This window comes from Jaculus jaculus, chromosome 7 (assembly GCF_020740685.1).
Source record: "Jaculus jaculus isolate mJacJac1 chromosome 7, mJacJac1.mat.Y.cur, whole genome shotgun sequence".
Lineage (NCBI taxonomy): Eukaryota > Metazoa > Chordata > Mammalia > Rodentia > Dipodidae > Jaculus > Jaculus jaculus.
In genome coordinates, this window is record NC_059108.1 from 69,626,443 (window position 1) to 69,645,071 (window position 18,629).

Genomic DNA, 18,629 nt, shown 5'->3' on the forward strand with positions numbered 1-18,629 from the left:
CACTCTGGCTCAGGATGACCTGGAATTCACTATGTAGTCTCAGGGTGGCCTTGAACTCTCAGCAATCCTCCTACCTCTGCCTCCTTAGTGCTGGGATTAAAGGTGTGTGCCACCACGCCCGGCTCTTGCTTGCTTTTTACCTTTCCTTTTTTTTTTCTCTCTTTCCTCCTTTTCTTTTCATTTCTCTCTCTTTTTTTCTCTTTCTTTAGTTAGACTAGCTGACCAGGGAACCCCAACAATCATCTTGCCCGCACCCTCCTGCCGCAGTGCTAGGTTATAGACATACACAGCCATACCCCCGCCTTTTTTTCTTGTGGGTTTCTTATGGGATCAAACTCAGATCCTCATGAGAGACACTTTTTAGTTTTTCCACTGATTTTGGATCTTCCTTTGCATTGAAAAAATCCTACATCTTTCAAGATCTAGGTTTTCTGCTCATTGAGACATTTTTTTCCCCCTTGGTTTTTCGAGGTAGGGTCTCACTCTAGCCCAGGCTGAGCTGGAATTCACTATGTAGTCTCAGGGTGGCCTCAAACTCACAATAATTCTACTTCTGCCTCTCGAGTGCTGGGATTAAAGGCGTGCACCACCACGCCAGGCTCATTGAGACTTTTATTTACCTCTCTCCCTCCAGGCAAAGCAGAGCTTATTTGTGTATCATATTTTCCAACAGTATTTCTTTCATGACTTTAAGTAGTACTTATTACATTAGCCTCTTTTTGTTTTTAAATATTTGTTTACTTGAGAGAGAGAGAGAGAGAGAGAGAGAGAGAGAGAGAGAGAGAGAGAAAGAGAATGCACATGTTAAGTCCTCCTGCCACTACAAACAAACTCCAGATACATGGCACCACTTTGTGCATCTGGCTTTATGTACATACTGGGGATCAAACCCAGGTCATTAGGTCTTGTAAACAAATACCTTTAACCACTGAGAAATCTCTCCAGCCCTTTAAAAATATTATTTATTGTGTTGGAGAGATGACTTAGCAGTTAAGGCACTTGCCTGCAAAGCCTAAGGACTCAGGTTCGATTCCTCAGTACCTACAGAAGCCAGATGTGCAAGGTAGCGCATACATCTGGAGTTTATTTGCTGTGGCTGGAGGCCCTGGCGTGCACATTCTGTCTCTCTCTCTCTCCCTCTCTCCCTCTTTCTCTCAAATAAATATTTATTAAGCCTGGCATTGTGGCATATGCCTTTAATTCCAGCACTCAGGAGGCAGAGGTAGGAAGATCTCTGTGAGTTCAAGGCAAGCCTAGGACTGCAAAGTGCTGGGATTAAAGGTGTGTACCACCACTCCCAGCTTCTAAACATTTTTTGTATGTTTTTTATTTATCTATTTTCAAGAATATATATATAAAGAGAGAGAGAGAGAGAGAGAGAATGGACACACCAGGGCCTCCAGCTGCTGCAAAGGAACTCCAGACACATGCGCCACTTTGTGCATCTGGCTTTATGAGGGTACTGGGGAATGGAACTCAGGTCCTTAGATTTTATGGGCAAGCATCTTAACTGCTAAACCATTTTTCCAGCCCCCACCTTTTTGTTTTATTTATTTTTAGTTTAATTTATTTATTTGAGAGAGAAAGAATAGATGATAGATTGATTGATAGAGAAACATATATATAGAGAGAATGGGTGTGCCAGGGCCTCCAGCCACTACAAACAAACTCCAGATGCATGTGCCACTTTGTGCATCTGGTTTATGTGGGTGCTGGGGAATTGAACCTTGGTCCTTTGGCTTTGCAGTTAAGTGCGCTAAGCCATCTCTCCAGCTCTTCTTTTTCTTTTTTTTGAGTAGGGTCTCCCTCTAGCCCAAGCTGACCTGGAATCCACTATGTAGTCTCAGGCTGGCCTCAAACTCACAGCGCACCTCCCACGTCAGTCTCCTGAGTGCTGGGATTAAAGGTGTAAGCCACCATGCCTGGCATTCTAGGCATTTTATACTCATGTAATTCTTCCAGAAACTTGTAAACCACCGGTATTAAAATAAATTATTGTCTTACAATTTTGTAACTAAGGCGTAGTGAAATCACATGATGTGTATAGGTGGTAAATGGCAGTACAGGATTTTAACAGATATAGATTTCTGGCAGGCTGAAGGGAAATAAAGACAGGAAGGAAAGAAGATATGCTTAGATGAAAGAACAGAAGTGAAGGAGTTGGGGAAGAGCGGAAGAACTACGGTGTGACAATAGGGCTTTGGGGATGAGAAAGGAGACTAAAGAGGCGATGGGTGGGGTGTGAGGGAGGATGAAGATGAGGAGCACAGCCGGCACTGGCAGTGGCATCACTTGTGGAGGCTGCCCAGCATGCTGACCTCTCAGCTCCTTCACTTTCTTGTCTCTAACATTCTTTTCCTCCATCCCACTAAATTGAGCCACTCCTAAGATTATACTCTGAGCCTTATCATCACTAGAAACTGTAGCACCTACGAAATAACTGAATCAAACATCCCCTCTCTGATACAATCTCTTTTCCTTATGGTTCGTTGCTAGGTTGTTTCACTGCAGCTGTTGGACAAACTCAATGGGGAACTATGACCCTTTTTTATTTAGTCTTGTCCTTTCTGTGTTATACGGTTCAGGCTCACCCCTGAAATCCTTTTCTGATGTCCTCAACTCCTTTTCCCCATCTGTCCTTTTTATTTTTTTCCCCCAAGGTAGGGTCTCACTCTAGCTCAGGCTGACCTGGAATTCACTATGTAGTCTCAGGGTGGCCTCAAACACTTGGCAATCCTCCTACCTTTGCCTTCCAGGTGGTGGGATTAAAGGTGTGCATTACCATGCCTGGCCCATCTGTCCTTGTAATCCCATTTTCCTGAGTAAACACCAACCCAAATGTATCCAACATTTTCTTTATTTTTGTATGTGTATGTGTGTGTTCCTATATGTATGTGGAGATCAGATATCAATGTCAGATGTCTTCCTCAATCAATGTTTATCTATTTTTATCAACACGTGTTTGTTTATTTTAAAAATATTTCAAAGCTGGGCGTGGTGGTGCACGCCTTTAATCCCAGCACTTGGGAGGCAGAGGTAGGAGAATCACCATGAGTTCAAGGCCACCCTGAGACTACATAAAGAATTCCAAGTTAGCCTGAGTTAGAGTGAGACCCTGCCACAAAAAACCAAAAAAAAAAAAAATTTTTTTTTTTTTTGATTTATTTGAGAGAGAGAGATACAGAAAGAGAGAGTATGGCCGCACTAGAGCCTCTTGCTACTGCAAATGAACTCCAGACCATGTGCCACTGTGCATCTGGCTTTACGTGGGTATTGGAGAATTGAACCTGGGCTGTTAGGCTTTGCAAGCAAGCATCTTTAACCGCTGAGGAATCCCCCATCTCCAGCCCTGTTTATTTTATTTATTTTATTTTGTTTTTTGAGGTAGTGTCTCACTCTAGCCCAGGCTGACCTGGAACTCATTGTGTAGTCTTATGGTGGCCTTGAACTCATGGCAATCCTCCTACTCTGCCTCCCAGTGCTGGGATTAAGGCATGAGCCACCACACCCAGCTTTTAGCTCTGTTTATTGATTTTGATGTGTATATGTATGTTTGTGTGCATGTTTATATGTATGAATACAGATGTGCACATGCTATGGTGTCATAGTTGTTCACTACTTCTTTTACATTGGGATTACAGAAGCTCACCACAACTTCTGGCTTCTACATGGGGCCTGGAGATCTGAATTCAGAAACTTAGAGTTGCACAGGAAGACTTTATCCACTGAGCCATCTCCCCAGCTCTCTATGTTAGTTTTGAGACAGAGACTCTCAATGTCTAGACTATCTATCCAGCAAGCCCTAGGAATCTCCTGCATCTGCTTCCCCAGAGCTTCGAAGCTCTTATATGGGTGCTGAAGATCCAAACTCAGGTGCTTTATGCTTGCACAAGAAGCACTTTTTGGCCTAGCCATCACCTAGTCCCAAATCCAACATTTTTAATTCTTTTTATTTATTTGAGAGAGAGAGAGAGAGGGAGACAAGAGAGAAATAGGCAGGGAAAGAGAGGGAGAGGGAGAATGGGCACATCAGGACCTCTAGCCACTGTAAAAGAACTCCAGATGCAAATGCCATCTGGTGCATCTGGCTTACATGGGTCCTGGAGATTCGAGCCTGGGTCCTTAGGCTTCTCAGGCAAGCACCTTAACTGCTAAGCCATCTCTCCAGCCCTAAAACTTTATTTATTTATTTATTTGCAAGCAGAGAAAAATGAGAGAGAGAGAGAGAGAGAATGTGCACATGCCAAGGCTCTAACCATTGCAAACTCCAGATACATGCACCAATTTGTGCATCTGGCTTTACGTGGGTACTGGGGAATCAAATCTGGGTGGATAGGCTTTTCAGGCAAGTGTCTTAAACTCTGAACCATCTCTAGCCCTCAAGTTAAAAAAAATTTTTTTTAAACTGGGTGTGGTGGCACATGCCTTTAATCCCAGCACTCAGGAGGCAGAGGTAGGAGGATCTTTGTCAGTTCAAGGCCACCCTGAGACTACATAGTGAATTTCAGGAACAGCCTGGGCTAGAGTAAGACCCTACCTTAAAACCCCTCTCCCCCAAAAATATATGTATTTCCAAGGAGAGAGAATGGGCATACCAGGGCTTCTAGCCACTGCAAACAAACTCCAGATGCATGTACTACTTTATGCATCTGGTTTACGTGGGTTTCAGGGAATTGAACCTGAGTTGTTAGGCTTTGCTGGCAAGTGCCTTAGCTGCTGAATCATCTCTCCAGGCCCCCACCTACTCTTTCACAGTGAAAGAAAGAAAGAAAGAAAGAAAGAAAGAAAGAAAGAAAGAAAGAAAGAAAGAAAGAAAGAAAGAAAGAAAGAAAGAAAGAAAGAAAGAAAGAAGGCTGTAAGACAGGAACAGCTACAAGCTTGCTTTTATTTATTTATTTATTTATTTTTTGGAAACGGGGGCTTGTTCTGTACCTAAACTGGTCTGGTGTTTGCTGTCCTCTTGCCTCAGCCTGAGTACTGGGATTACATATATATTTCAGAATGCCCAACAAACCTATGTGCACATGTATCTCTTGTTGTCTTTTCACTTTCTTCTTAGCAGAGAGGGGTTTCTCTTCCTTTGCAAAGTCGGTCCTCCCCCCACATGTTCTGGGCCCTACCTGAATAAACTCTAGCCTCAGTGTCCTACTCAGCCCCAGCCCAGTCCAGTGTGCCCTCCCATCTGTGTCAATGAGTGGTAAAGACCTGCTTATGGGCTTTTTGCTGATACTTCTCTCTCTATGCTTGACACCCTGCTTTTTGCCAGAGTCATCTCTTAGATTCTGCTTATCTGTTACTCCCTCAAAGAAGCCCAACTCTGACATTTAAATCAGGTGATCTCAGGTGCAGTGACTCATGCCTTTAATTTCAGCACTCTGAGAGCTGAGGTAAGAGGATTGCTGTGAGTTTAGGTCAGCCTGGACTATAATGAGACCCTGCCTCAAAACAACAACAACAAAAAAGTAATGCATGGAGTCACGTGCCTTGATCACAGTGCTTGGGAGGCAGAGATAGGAGGATCACTGTGAGTTGAGGACAACCTGGGGTTACAGAGTAAGTTCCAGGTTAGCCTGGACTGGAGTGAGATCCTACCTCAAAAAATCCAAAAGAAAGGAAAAGAAAAAAGAAAATAAATATGTTGAGGAGAGAGGTGAGGAGTTTAGTATGTTGACACCTATAATCTCAGTATCCACAAGGCTGAGACAAGAGAATTGCCTCTACTTCTAGGCTAGTCTGGACCAAAAAGAAAAAAAGAACAAAAGAACATGAGATTAGAGATGGAGGGGCCACCATATAGCAGGGAGGAGGGTTGGCCAAAGTAAGATTTTCAGGCATGGTGGGCTTCTAGGAGCTCTGGCTCCAGGGGCCATGATGCTTGAGATGTTTCAAAGCAGGGCTAGTTTGGGTCTATCTGCCTTTATCTAGGAGTGCAGCCCTAGCTAGCCTCAGATGGTGACAGCTGGAGCTAGCAGGGGTTTTGCAAACCATCCCGATTGCAGCAGGTCAGCCTGTGTGGGACAGGTGGGTGGAGCCTGGGCTTATCTCCCAAGTACAGTCCTAACCTCAGATGGTGAGAAAGGGGGAGCTAGTGGTCGTTTTGCAAACCGTCCCGATTGCAGCACAGTAGGATGGCCTGGTCAGGGTGACTGTGTCACCAAGTATGGGGGCAATACGAGTTTGGAGTTTGGCCTTCAGGATGAAACTTAGCTTTCAGGGTTCAGGATGGAGCCATGCTAGGATGGCTTATCTACAACAGGGCTTGGCTTCTCTCTGAAATAAGTGGGAGGCTGCAGCTCCTCAGGGGCCTCTCCCTGTGGGCAAACCAGAACACTGTACCTTTCCACTGCTTTCTCAGGTCATAGTTGATGGCTGTTTCCATGAAGTCAAATGACACTTTTTCCTTTGAAAATACCCACCTTCCTCTTCTTGTGTGCCATCAGTTTTCTGAGGTCAGGTCAAGGAGTCCTGTCCAAGTTAGACCACTCTCACTTTGGATGAGAGGTCTGCCAGCTTGGGGCTGCACAGGCCTTCAGCTCCACCACTTCTCATGACTCCATCCCAGAGTCCCCTCACCAGGACAAGAGCTGGAGGCGAAGAGGCCCCTCTCCACCACAACCCCAACCGGGATCTTGCAACACTGGGATGGGGGCCCTAGGGGCCCAGGCAATGTGGCAATCTTGGGGGTGGGGAGGGGAGGTGTGTGCTGGGGGGGGCAGCTTTCACAAGCCACCACTGACCTTGGCACTTACCTTGGTCAGTTTCACCCTCTTCGTGGTATCAGTGTCTCCCCACAACCTTCCTTCTCAGCAGCTTTCCTGTGGCCTGAGGGCCTGTTTCAGCTCAGGACTCTTGTCTTGGTCTCCTGCTCAAGAAGGAAAAGTATATTTGAGAGCAAAAGGAATGCATGTGTACTTTTGGTGCCTTGATTGCTGATTTCCAAAGTCCTCAACCTGCAGTCCTGGAGCCAGTGCACCCTGCCTTAGGCTCCTTTCTGCTCTGTCCTTTTCCTGTGGCCAGCCCTGAGAGGGCCCCTCCAGGGGCAGGCGTGTCTTCTCTCTTCCTTGCCAGCAGGTGTGTACTGCAGGGCACCCACTTGAGAGCAGTTATTTGCAACTCCTTTTTGCATTGAAGGCTTTTTTGTGGTTTTTTGTTTGTTTTTGTTTTGTTTTTTTCAAGGTAGGGTCTCACTGCAGCCCTGAGCTGACCTGGAATTCGCCCTGTAGTCTCAGGGTATCCTCAAACTCATAATGATCCTCCTACCTCTGCCTCCCGAGTGCTGGGATTGAAGGTGTGCGCCACATTCTTTCATATTTTTATTTTTATTTATTTATTTGACAGAGAAAGAGGGAGAGGGAGAGAGAGAGAGAATGGGTGCGCCAGGGCCTCCAGCCATTGCAAATGAACTCCAGATGCATGTGTCCCCTTGTGCATCTGGCTAACGTGGGTTCTGGGGAATTGAACCAGGGTCCTTTGGCTTTGCAGGCAAACGTGTTAACCACTAGGACATCCCTCCAGCCCCTCTTCATTCTTTCAATTCAACCAGCATATTTGGCTTCCTTTCTTTTCCTGACTTTGCACTTGCTCACTCTAAACCTCCTAGAAAGCTTTGAGGATTCAATGTAAATGTCATTTCCTTAACCTTCCCAGCTGAAAGCCTCCCTACCTGTTTTAATCCATAGGCCATAGGCACATTCAAATAGGATAATGAGAAGCCATAAATGTGTCAAAAGACAGGATTCAGAAGTGACAAGTACCACATTAGGGAAGTGACTGCCACCCTTAGGAGTCATAAGGGCAAGGGAATACTGGGAGAGGGGCTGCCTCCTTGTCCATCAGCCCTTGCCCTCCTGTCCCTCCCCTCCATGTTTGGGAAAGAAGTTGAAAGCAGGCAGTCTCCTGGAAAGGGAGTAGGTGAGTAGGATGTGGAGAGCAGTTAAGGACTTGCCTGCAGAGCCAAAAGACCCAGGTCTGATTTCCCAGGACCCATGTAAGCCAGATGCTCAAGGTGGCACATGTGTCTGGAGTTCATTTGCAGTGGCTGAAGGCCCTAATGTGCCCATTCTCTCTCTCTCTCTCTGCCTTTTTCTCTCTTTCAAATAAATTTTAAAAAAATTTAAATACTTGTTAAATAAATTACTTTAGCCAAAATCAATTGAAGTCAGATTGAAAGCCTCCTTTAGGCTGTGAGTCTTCTTGGATAGGAGCTCACTAGGGAGCTGGCTCTTCTCCAGTTTCAGTGACAATCAGTAAGCTTCCACCAGTTGGTCATAGTGGCACATGCCTTTTTTTTTTAAATTTTTTTTTGTTTATTTATTTGAGAGCGACAGACACAGAGAGAAAGACAGATAGAAGGAGAGAGAGAGAATGGGCACGCCAGGGCTTCCAGCCTCTGCAAACGAACTCCAGATGTGTGCACCCCCTTGTGCATCTGGCTAACGTGGGACCTGGGGAACCGAGCCTCAAACCAGGGTCCTTAGGCTCCACAGGCAAGCGCTTAACCACTAAGCCATCTCTCCAGCCCGGCACATGCCTTTAATTCTGGCACTTGGGAGGTTGAAGTAGGAAGATTGCCTTGAGTTCGAGGAGACCAGCCTGGGCTACAGAGCAAGTTCCAGGTCAGCATGGGTTAAAATGAGATCCTGCTTTAAAAAAAAAAAGCCGGGCATGGTGGTGCACACCTTTAATCCCAGCATTAGGAAGGCAGAGGTAGGAGGATTGTGGTGAGTTTGACACCACCCTGAGACTACATAGTGAATTCCAGGTCAGCCTGAGCTAGAGTGAAACCCTACCTCGAAAAACCAAAAAAAAAAAAAAAATCCCATCAGTTATGGGCTGTAGAGAGTGACAGGCCATAGGGTTGAGGGGCTGAGAGAAGACAGCTCAGAGCTGCAGAAAGAAACTTGGGGTCGGTGCCGATGCAACTTGGATCTCATCATTTAGTGCCTTGGAAAGAAGTCCAGGGCCAGTGGTTGTGAGCTAAGAGGAGGAACTCTGAAGACCGAGTCACTTGCTGCGTTCTGTACAACCACTTTCCCATGCAATCCATCTCCCGCACCCCTACCTAGGCTGAAGAGGTGAGAAGATTCTCCCAAGTGCCACAAAGATGGGGACCTCTTCTTCCCACTCAGGCAGCTTTCATCATTGTCTTCACCTGAAGGTTTGGGTCTATCTGCCCAAAGCCAGGTCACAGGGACAAGGCAAAGAGAGGATGCCGAGACATAAAAGCAAAAGTGCAAAGGTTGCTGAGCTCTGCTTGAGATAGACTTGGTGCACAGAAGAGCTTCCCTAATGTGGCACTTGTCACTCCTGAAGGGAGTGTGCAAGGGCTCTACCACTGAGATCTAGAGAGAAGTGAAAGACAGAGCTGTGATGATCGAAGCACAAGTCTCACTCCCTCTCAGAGCAGGATGTCTAACTATGGCTTTCTCAGCAAATACTGAAACTCTTTAACACTGTTGGGGAATTCACATTGTGTCCTGTCGTGTGTGTGTGTGTGTGTGTGTGTGTGTGTGTGTGTGTGTGTGTGTGTTTTGCAGGAGCTCAAGCCCAATGTTTTTTCATTTATTTTTATTTTTATTTTTTTTCAAGGTAGAGTCTCACTCTAGCCCATCCTGACCTGGAATTCACTATGTAGTCTCAGGGTGGCCTCAAATTCACAGAGATCCTCCTACCTCTGCCTCCCAAGTACTGGGATTAAATGCATGTGCCACCATGCCTGGCTAAAATTAACTAATTTATCTCTCTCTCTCTCTGTGTGTGTGTGTGTGTGTGTGTGTGTGTGTGTGTACACCAGGGTCTCTTGCCACCTCACATGAATGCCAGTGGCTGGCTTTATGTGGGTGCTTGGGGAATTGAAACTGGGCTGACAGACTGCAAGCAGGAGCCTTTAACCACTGAGCAATCTCCTTAGCCCTATAATTACTTTATTTTTAAAAACTATTTATTTAGTTATTTGCAAGCAGGAAGAGATAGAGAGAAGAGAGACAGACAGAATTGGCACGCCAGGGCCTCCAGCCACTGTAAATGAATTCCAGATTCATGTACCACTGTGCATCTGGCTTTATGTGAACACTAGGGAATCCAACTGGGTCTTTATGCTTTGCAGACAAGTGCCTTAACTGCTCAGCCACCGCCCCAGCCCCGTAATTACGTCTGGACTGTGGCTCTTGTGCCCCATCTGTGCTGTACATCCTCAGAGTAGAGCACGAGCACAGAGGAGAGAAAAACTAAGTGATGAGGCAACAGGGAGCTGAATGAGCTTCAGTAGATTGTCTCTTATCCCCACTGGACTCTCTGCTTTATCTACAAGATGTGGCTCACACTATCTTGTTTGTCTGAGGGCAAAGCTAACCCAGAATGATTTCTTGAGGTGTTCCTCAGCACCTCCCGAGAGCTGTGATTTTATGGAACTAATTCTGATTCTGCTTCTAAATAGCCATCTGATTCTACGTTGTCTCTTCCTCTCTCTCTGAGGCCTCAGTTTCCTCATCTGGAAAATGAAAAGTTTAGATAAGATCTCTGAGGTCTTTCAGTTCTAGCAAAATGGAATCACAACAAATATGAATGCATATTACTTGTCAGGCCCTGTTTCTTTAGAGATAAGCACTCAGATTGAAGCAGGAGGACCTATAAGTTTGAAATTGCTCCTGGGTCTCATAGCAAGAGCCTGTCTAAAAGCAACAATAAAATGGAGTCATTTGTGTCAGCTCTTCCAAAATGACTAAAGCCATGAAGTTATGGAGAAATAGTTCTTTTCTTTTTTAATCAGAGAGCCTTTTGTGAGAAACCTGCTCTTTCTTTCTTAATTTTTTTTTAAAAATTCTTTATTTGAGACAGAGAAAAATAGCCGAGGAGGGAGGAAGAGAGAGAGAATGGGCATGGTAGGGCCTCCAGCCGCTGCAAATGAACTCCAGATGCATGCGCCCCTTGTGCATCTGGCTAACATGAGTCCTGGGGAATCGAACCTGGGTCCATTGGCTTTGTAGGGAAGTGCCTTAACCACTATGCCATTTCTCCAGCCCAAGAAATAGCTTTTTTAAAAAAAATTATTTATTTATTTATTTATTTGCAAGCAGAAAGAGAGACAGAGAGAATGGGCATACCAGGGCCTCTAGCCACTGCAAACAAACTCCAGATGCATGCATTCCTTGTGCAACTGGCTTATGTGGGTCCTGGGGAATTGAACTTGGGTCCTTTGGCTTTGCAGGCTAGCACCTTAACCACTAAGCAATCTCTCCAGCCCAAGAAATAGTTCTTAGCCCAGATACCTGACACTGTGTCCTAACTTTGGCTCCTACTTCTATTCAGTTTATGATATTTGTTTCAGAAATGGGCATTTATATTCACTTCAAGACTGAGGTGTTAATAGCCTGCCCTGGTGGCACATGTCTTTAATCCTATCACCCAGGAGGCAGAGGAGGGAGGAGCGCTGTGAGTTAGAGGGACACCCTGAGACTACATAGCGAATTCCAGGTCAGCCTGGGCTGCAGTGAGATCTTACTTCAAAATAAATAAATAAATATAAAAAATAAAGAAATAAATAAAAGAGTTAAGTGTTAAAGAGCAAGGGCTGGAGAGAGATGGCCTAGCAGTTCAGGTACTTGCCTGAAAAGCCAAGGGACCCAGGTTTGATTCCCCAAGACCCATGTGAGCCAGGTGCACAGGTGGCGCATGCATCTGGAGTTGGTTTGCAGTGGCTGGAGGCCCTGGCACACCCATTCTCTCTATCTGCTTCTTTCTCTTGCTCTCTCCCTCTCAAATAAATAAAAAAGAAAAAAGAAAAAGAAAGAAATATTCTTGCGGGGCATGGTAGCACATGCCTTTAATCCCAGCACTTGGGAGGAGGATCATTGTGAGTTCTAGGCCAGCCTGAGACTAATTCCAGGTCAGTCTGGATTAAACCAAGACCCAATTATAACCACCCTAACAGGAAGGAGACATTCTAAAGAGACACTTATGTCTCTCCTTTGGCCATCAGACTATTGAAACATTGGACCTGAAGGAATTGGAATTTCCCTAGTAATTTCCTGCTAGGAGAAGGAAAAGACTAAAGCTTAGTGAGCACCAGCCGAAGGGGAAATTTGACTCCTTGGAAAGAACTGCCCCCGCCGCCAAGGTAAAGTCTCACTCAAGCTCAGGCTGACCTGGAATTCACTAAATTGTCTCTGGTGTCCTCAAACTCACGGCCATCCTCCTACCTCTGCCTTCCGAGTGCTGGGATTAAAGGCATGCACCACCACGCCCAGCTCTCAACTGTTATTTATTTATGTGTGGAGGGGCAGATAGAGAATGGACACACCAGGGCCTCTAGCCTCTGCAAACAAACTCCAGACGCATGCACCACTTTGTGCATCCGGCTTTATGTGGGTACTGGGGAATCAAACCTAGATTCTTTGGCTTTGCAGGAAAGTGCCTTAACCACTAAACCATCACTCCAGCCTGAAAGAGCTTTGATATAGTGCTGACAAGTCACTTGTAGACCACCATGCAGGAGAGACTGGGGCCAAGACAATCATGGGCGAGAGCATACCTTAACCAGGATTGCTTAGCACACCACTGGCCCAGTCCTGAAACTCAGACCTCATGTCAGGATCCTTAAGATGGACTTGGCAGGACCATGAATCTCTTTGGCCCTCACCCCAGTGTGGCTACATTGATTAAACTGGATTTTTCTGTTTTTTTTTTTTTTTTTGTTTGTTTGTTTTTTTTGCTTCTTCCAGGTAAGGTTTCACTCTGGTCCAGGCTGACCTGGAATTAACTATATACTTTTTTTTTTTTTTTTGGTTTTTCGAGGTAGGGTCTCACTCTGGCCCAGACTGACCTGGAATTCACTATGGAGTCTCAGGGTGGCCTCGAACTCACGGCGATCCTCCTACCTCTGCCTCCCGAGTGCTGGGATTAAAGGCGTGTGCCACCATGCCCGGCTTAACTATATACTTTTAGGGTGGCCTTGAACTCACAGCGATCCTCCTACCTCTGCCTCCCAAGTGCTGGGATTAAAGGTGTGTGCCACCATACCAGGCTTTTTTTTTTTTGGGGGGGGGTCAGTATTGCTGATCCTGGTTTGTTAGAGCCACCAGGGGATAGGCTCTGACCCTCTCCACCAGAACATGATTACTTTTGTTTTGCAGATGAGGAACCTGTGGTATGAAAAGGAGAAGTAAAAGGCTCAAGGTCACATAGCCAGTGAGTAGTGGAGGGAGATGCAAATTGAGATTCTCAATTACTTTCCCATTCTGCCTCCTAAACTGTATGCCATTCAATGAAAAAGAAAACATTGACTGTGAGGATTCACAGGCACAGGTAGATGTCATTGTCTTCCTCATTATCAATGTTCTCACATATAAATCAGCCCCCAAAGCCCTTTTCAACTGACTTCTCTTCTCTCAGGCACTCACATTCTGCAGTGTTAGGGAGTCAGGGCCCTAGGGGTTGAAGGAAGGTAGATGAGAGTGAGTGAATGTTAGTCTGGTGGGCTGAGGCTATGGAACTAGACAGAAGAGATAGAATGCTGGATCTAAAGCTAAGGGACCATAAACATGGCAGAGCCATCAAATTTTCCCTTGAGTCTATGTACATACCACCCTGAATGTGCAGAATCTTATTTCAGAAGCTAAGCAGGGTCAGGCCTGGCTTGAATTTGAAAGGGAGATATTTTCCCTTGGTTACCCAGGACAAGAGCTCCCAGACCTTGCCTTGAGATGGTAGAGTAGATTTGAGGTTAGAGGGTCTGGGTGCAGGGTGGTGTGGTGCTGGCATTGCTCTAAAAGTCCCAGCGCTCTCTCAGGCCCGTATCCAGAGGCTGCTCTGGGTCCTGCATGAGTGGTGGTGGCAAACATGTCTTCAGTTTACAAAGGATCAAGTGGACGGGTTTGAGGACACTGAGCGAAATGACAGAAGAGCAGAGAGAGAGATTGGAGAGACGGCTCATGGGTAAAATACTTGTCACACAAGCATGGTGACCTGACCTTGGATCCCTACTAACATTCAAAAAAATGCTGTATGTGTCAGGTGTGGTGGTGCACACCTTTAATTCCAGCACTCAGGGGCAGAGGTAGAAAGATTGCTGTGAGTTTGAGGCAAGCTTGAGACTAATTCCAGGTCATCCTAGACTAGAAGAGCAAGACCCTATCTCAAAAATAAAAAATAAAAAATAAATTAAAATGTGGGTAGGGACTGGAGAGATGGCTCAGCAGTTAAGATGCTTACTTCGCTGGGCGTGGTGGCACACACCTTTAATCCCAGCACTTGGAAAGCAGAGGTAGGAGAATCACCATGAGTTCAAGGCCACCCTGAGTCCACACAGTGAATTCCAGGTCAGCCTGGATTAGAGTGAGACCCTACCTCAAGAAACAAAAAAAGAAAAAAAAAATGCTTACTTGCAAAACCTGACAGCCCAGGGTTCTATTCCCCAACACCCATGTAAAGCCAGATGCACAAAGTGGTGCATGCATTTGGAGTTTGTTCACAGTGGCAAGAGGCCCTGGCACATCCATTCTCTCTGTCCCTTTCTCTCTCTCTCTTTTTTTGTGTTGCCTGAAAATTTTTTTTTCTTTTCACAATTTTTATTAACATTTTCCATGATTATAAAAAATAACCCATGGTAATACCCTCCCTCCCCCCCTCTGTCCCTCTCTTTCTCCTTGCAAATAAATAAATAAAAATATTCAAAAAATAATGGATACAGTACTTGCCATGCAAACATAAGTATGTGGAAGCACTTGTCTATAATTACAGTACACCTCCAGCTACAGGAGTCAGAGACAGGAGAATTGGAACCTCATAGGCCAGTTACTGGAGGACATGGCAAACAACAAAGAGACCCTGCCTCCAGCAAGGTGGAAGGCAAGAATTAGCATCCAAAGTTGTCCCCCAGCCTCCACATGCATGTGGTAGCACATGTGTACACATACACAATAAGATGGAGATTGAAAAGGGAGACACTTGACATTGACTTCTGGCATCCATATGCATGTACACACTCAAACACATACGAAAATGCATAACCCACATGCCCATATGCCACACAAACCAAACAAATAATAAATAAGCAAATAAATAAGTAATAAGAACAGAGTGACAGACCTGAGGTCTGGTTGTGTGGTATATTTGGAGAACTGTGAACAGAATGTTTATATTTCCATTTTCATTTGGGCATGGAGACAAGAATAGTACACCCAGTTAACATGCATTCCTGCCCTTAATATCTCATGAGTGCAGGCACACACCATCACCACCTCCAGGCCCAGGCCCAGGCCCAGTGAACAGTTCCAGTTTCAAGTCACAGTGCAATTTATTCAGCCACAGAATCATTATGGTCTGACCCTCCCAGCTACTGGCTGCCAGTCTAGAGTCTGTCTTTGGCTTGGCCCTGTAGGGCTCTGGGGCCCCAGCAAGATGGGGTTTCCCATGGCCAGGCGTTGGGTCTGCTGCCTGCAGTGTGACCCGTAGGCAGGCTCAGCTGCAGCTCCCTATACCCTTGATGAGGTTGGCAGCTTCGGGGATCTGGCGGAAGAGATTTCGGAGGGTGTCCAGCTCCTGGGTGAGCTGCTCAACGCGACTGCGCAGACGCTCGTTCTCAGCCATGTACTCCAGCACCTTCTGCTGCGTCTCCAGAATGCGCCTTTTGGCCTTGTCTCGGCTCTTGCGCACTGCGATGTTGTTGCGCTCCCTTCGCAGCCGGTACTCCAGGCTATCTTTGTTTACCGCCTTCTTGCCCTTGTGTGAGGGGCCAGCTGGGGAGGGCGCCTTGAGAAGGGTGCTGCAAGGAGGCGCTGCAGCAGCCACAGGGGTCTGGAGGGAAAGGCACAGAGGGACAGAAGGTGAGGGCCCGTCAGGAGGCAGGAATCCCAGCAGCAAGGGCACAGTGAGACGTCAAGGAATACAGGATCCTGAGCCAGCCAGCTCCAGTCTTTGCATCTGAGAAAGATGGTATCCCAGATGCATATGGTTCCCCGCCTGAAACCAGCTCCCATATATCCTCTGAGGACACTTTGCCTAGGCCTGTCTTTGGCGAGTCCCCTACAATTAGCAGGCCTTTCATCTTCCAGAAGCAGTTGGCAGAGAAACAAGAGAAACGCATGGTGGGCCTCAAAGATGCTGATGGCTGGGCCTGCAGATCAGGGTCTTCAGGACCAGGTGGAGTTGGGAGCCAGAGTGAATTCACAGAGGGAAAGGGGGAGTTCATGGTCTCTGTGAGCACAGAGGGCCGTTAGGTGGGTCAGATTCACAGAGCAGCATGCGGCGCACACAGACACACTTTTAGTATAAGCCTGAAGGTTAAAGTTCCCCCATCCACACCAGTTCACTCTGGGCAAGCAGGGAGGTAGGGAGAAATGACTTGCTCTTACCTTGAGGACGCGCAGAGGCTGCCCAGGTGCTGTTAGGGTTGGGGGCAGGTGCATAGCTGTCTGCCCACAATGTGCCACTTGGTACTGCAGGGGATTGTAGCCACCCCGGCTAGCACCTCTACTGCCCTCTGGTCCCCGAGGCTCCTCCTTCACAGCCATTGCTCTAGGGTCGTAGCTCCCGGGGCTGCTGTAGATGCCAGGTGCCAGTGCCTTCCTGTCTGGGCCAAATGTGTGTGAGGGGTAGGTGAATGGCCTCGGGTCTGCTGGCAGGTAGTGAGGGAAGGCAGGGGTTCCAAGGCCCTTATGGTTTCGGGCCTCTGGTGCTGGCTTCATGGCAAAGAGGTCAGAAAGTAGCTGCTCCTCCCCAGATTCGATGTAGGCTGATAGGTCGATGGAGGCCTCATGCTCACACATGTCCCCCAGCTCCCCGGGCCCAGCTCTGCCCCCTGAGAACTCAAGTGGCTGTTGGCCACCCCGGGGCTCACACTCATAGTAGGTCCCGTGGGACATGGCCAGCCCACCCCTTTGGCTCCCCGCCCCTGGGCCCTGCTTCAGGGGCACTCTCTGGGATGCTTGGCCTGCCTGCCCTCTCTGGATCTTCCCCCTGTCCTAGATCTGCTGTCTCCGGTCTCCTGTGTCATCCACTCCTGTGGGCCTTCTCTCCTCCGCTCTGCTTCCTTTTCCTTCCTCTGTAGTCAATGCCTCTCTTCTCTTCCCTTTTTCCCCCCTCTCTCTCCCTGGTGTGACTCAGGGAGGGGCAGGGCACACCCCAGAAGGAGGATGCTTAGCAGTCAGGGTGCTCTTCTGTGAGGCCCTAGCTAGGGTTCTGGAGATATTTAGGGGTTGCTGTTTTGGGAAATGTCCCCTGTGTCTCTGTTGAGCTTAAGAGATTCCAACTCCTTGCTAAGGGCAACTCCTCCCCCTGAATGTACTCCTTCCTCTAACTTCCAAAGAGCTCTGTGAAGAATGAGGTGCCAGGCCAGAGCCAACAGAGAAGACCGTCCTCCACTGCTGATCCCACTTGGCCTGAGCTCCTCCCTTGATACATCTTCCTGCCTGAACCCCCAGTGGTGAGCTCCACCTATCCTGGGGGTAAGTAAGGCTTTCTGTCACTTTACTACACCTCCTAGAGCATTCTCCCTGGTGTAGGCCAGGGGTGTTATTTGTGGGCTTCAGGAAGTAGTGGTAGATCCTGGGACCAAGCTAACCAGAAGCCTGTGCCCTGCCTGGAATAGGATATACTCTACTCATTGGCTAGGTTTTTGCAGCAGCCCAAACACTAACTTGTTTCCAGTGCTGGCTACCTCCAGCAGCCTGGCATAGTCTCTGGCTCAGGAACACAGCAAAGGTGCCTGGTCAGGGCTGGGGCTCAGGAAAGCTGCTGTGCTCCTCTGGATGCTTCAGTGCCTCTTCTAGATCCCCTGTTTGCCAGAGTGCTCAAGCTGGCATTTTGCCGCCTCCCTCTTCCCACTGTGGGCATGAAGCTCTGCCTCCAGCTTCCTGTGACCTGGGCTGCAGGCTCAGAAGCTCGCTGCAGCTCAGTTTGCTGTTTTTCCTTTTACATAGCCATTCTCTGACCTCCAGTGTGTGTTTCAGTGTGGGTCTACTTCCTCTTATAAGCTTGAGAAGGCTTCTTTTTTGTCATCACCTCTTCCTGGGGTTCTGTTTCAGTGTCTCTAGGAGAAGCTTGTTGCTCTGCCTCTGCTTGCACTAGCTCTGCCTCCAGTTTTCCTTTTCTTTTCTCTGGGAACTCCTCATTCCCTCTGCTCTGTGGGGGCTGTTTTTACCTGTTGAACTTCAAAGGAAGCTGTAGATACATTGATCAGAAAAGGGCTGGTACACACCAGTCCCCCCCCAAAAGGAAAAGGATTGGTAGAAATAAGTGGGGGCCAGGAAGATTGCTTTGTAGTTCATGGTGCTTGAAAAGCCTACCTGCCCAGGTTCAATTCCCATCCACATAAGGTGGACACAAAAAGTGGCATAAGTGTCTGGTGTTTATAATGTCAAGAGGTCCTGAGATGTGTACACACATGCATGCAAATAAAAAATGTGTTGCAGTCTTTCTCTTTTAAAGCAAGAGCTCCTTATGTAGCCTAGACTGGCCTTGAATGCTCTGCCCTCCTGTCTCAGCCTCCTTAGAGCTAGATCTGTAATTAAAGGTGTGCCACCATGTCAGCTCTACTAGCTCTTTTTTTTTTTTTTTCTTCCCGAGGTACTGTCTCGCTCTAGCCCAGGCTGACCTGGAATTCACTATGTAGTCTCAGGGTGGCCTTGAACTCA

At 47.2% G+C, this 18,629-nt stretch overlaps 1 protein-coding gene across 1 annotated transcript; it reads right to left on the bottom strand.

The window, feature by feature from the left end:
• Window positions 1–15,456: 15,456 nt before the first annotated feature.
• Window positions 15,457–16,859, bottom strand: Cebpe (CCAAT enhancer binding protein epsilon). The gene is made up of 2 exons (XM_004661790.2): window positions 16,350–16,859; window positions 15,457–15,792 (listed from the first exon to the last, which is right to left on the bottom strand). The coding sequence occupies exons 1-2, from the start codon at window positions 16,857–16,859 to the stop codon at window positions 15,457–15,459; spliced, it is 846 nt and encodes a 281-aa protein (XP_004661847.1).
• Between the last annotated feature and the right edge of the window lie 1,770 nt (window positions 16,860–18,629).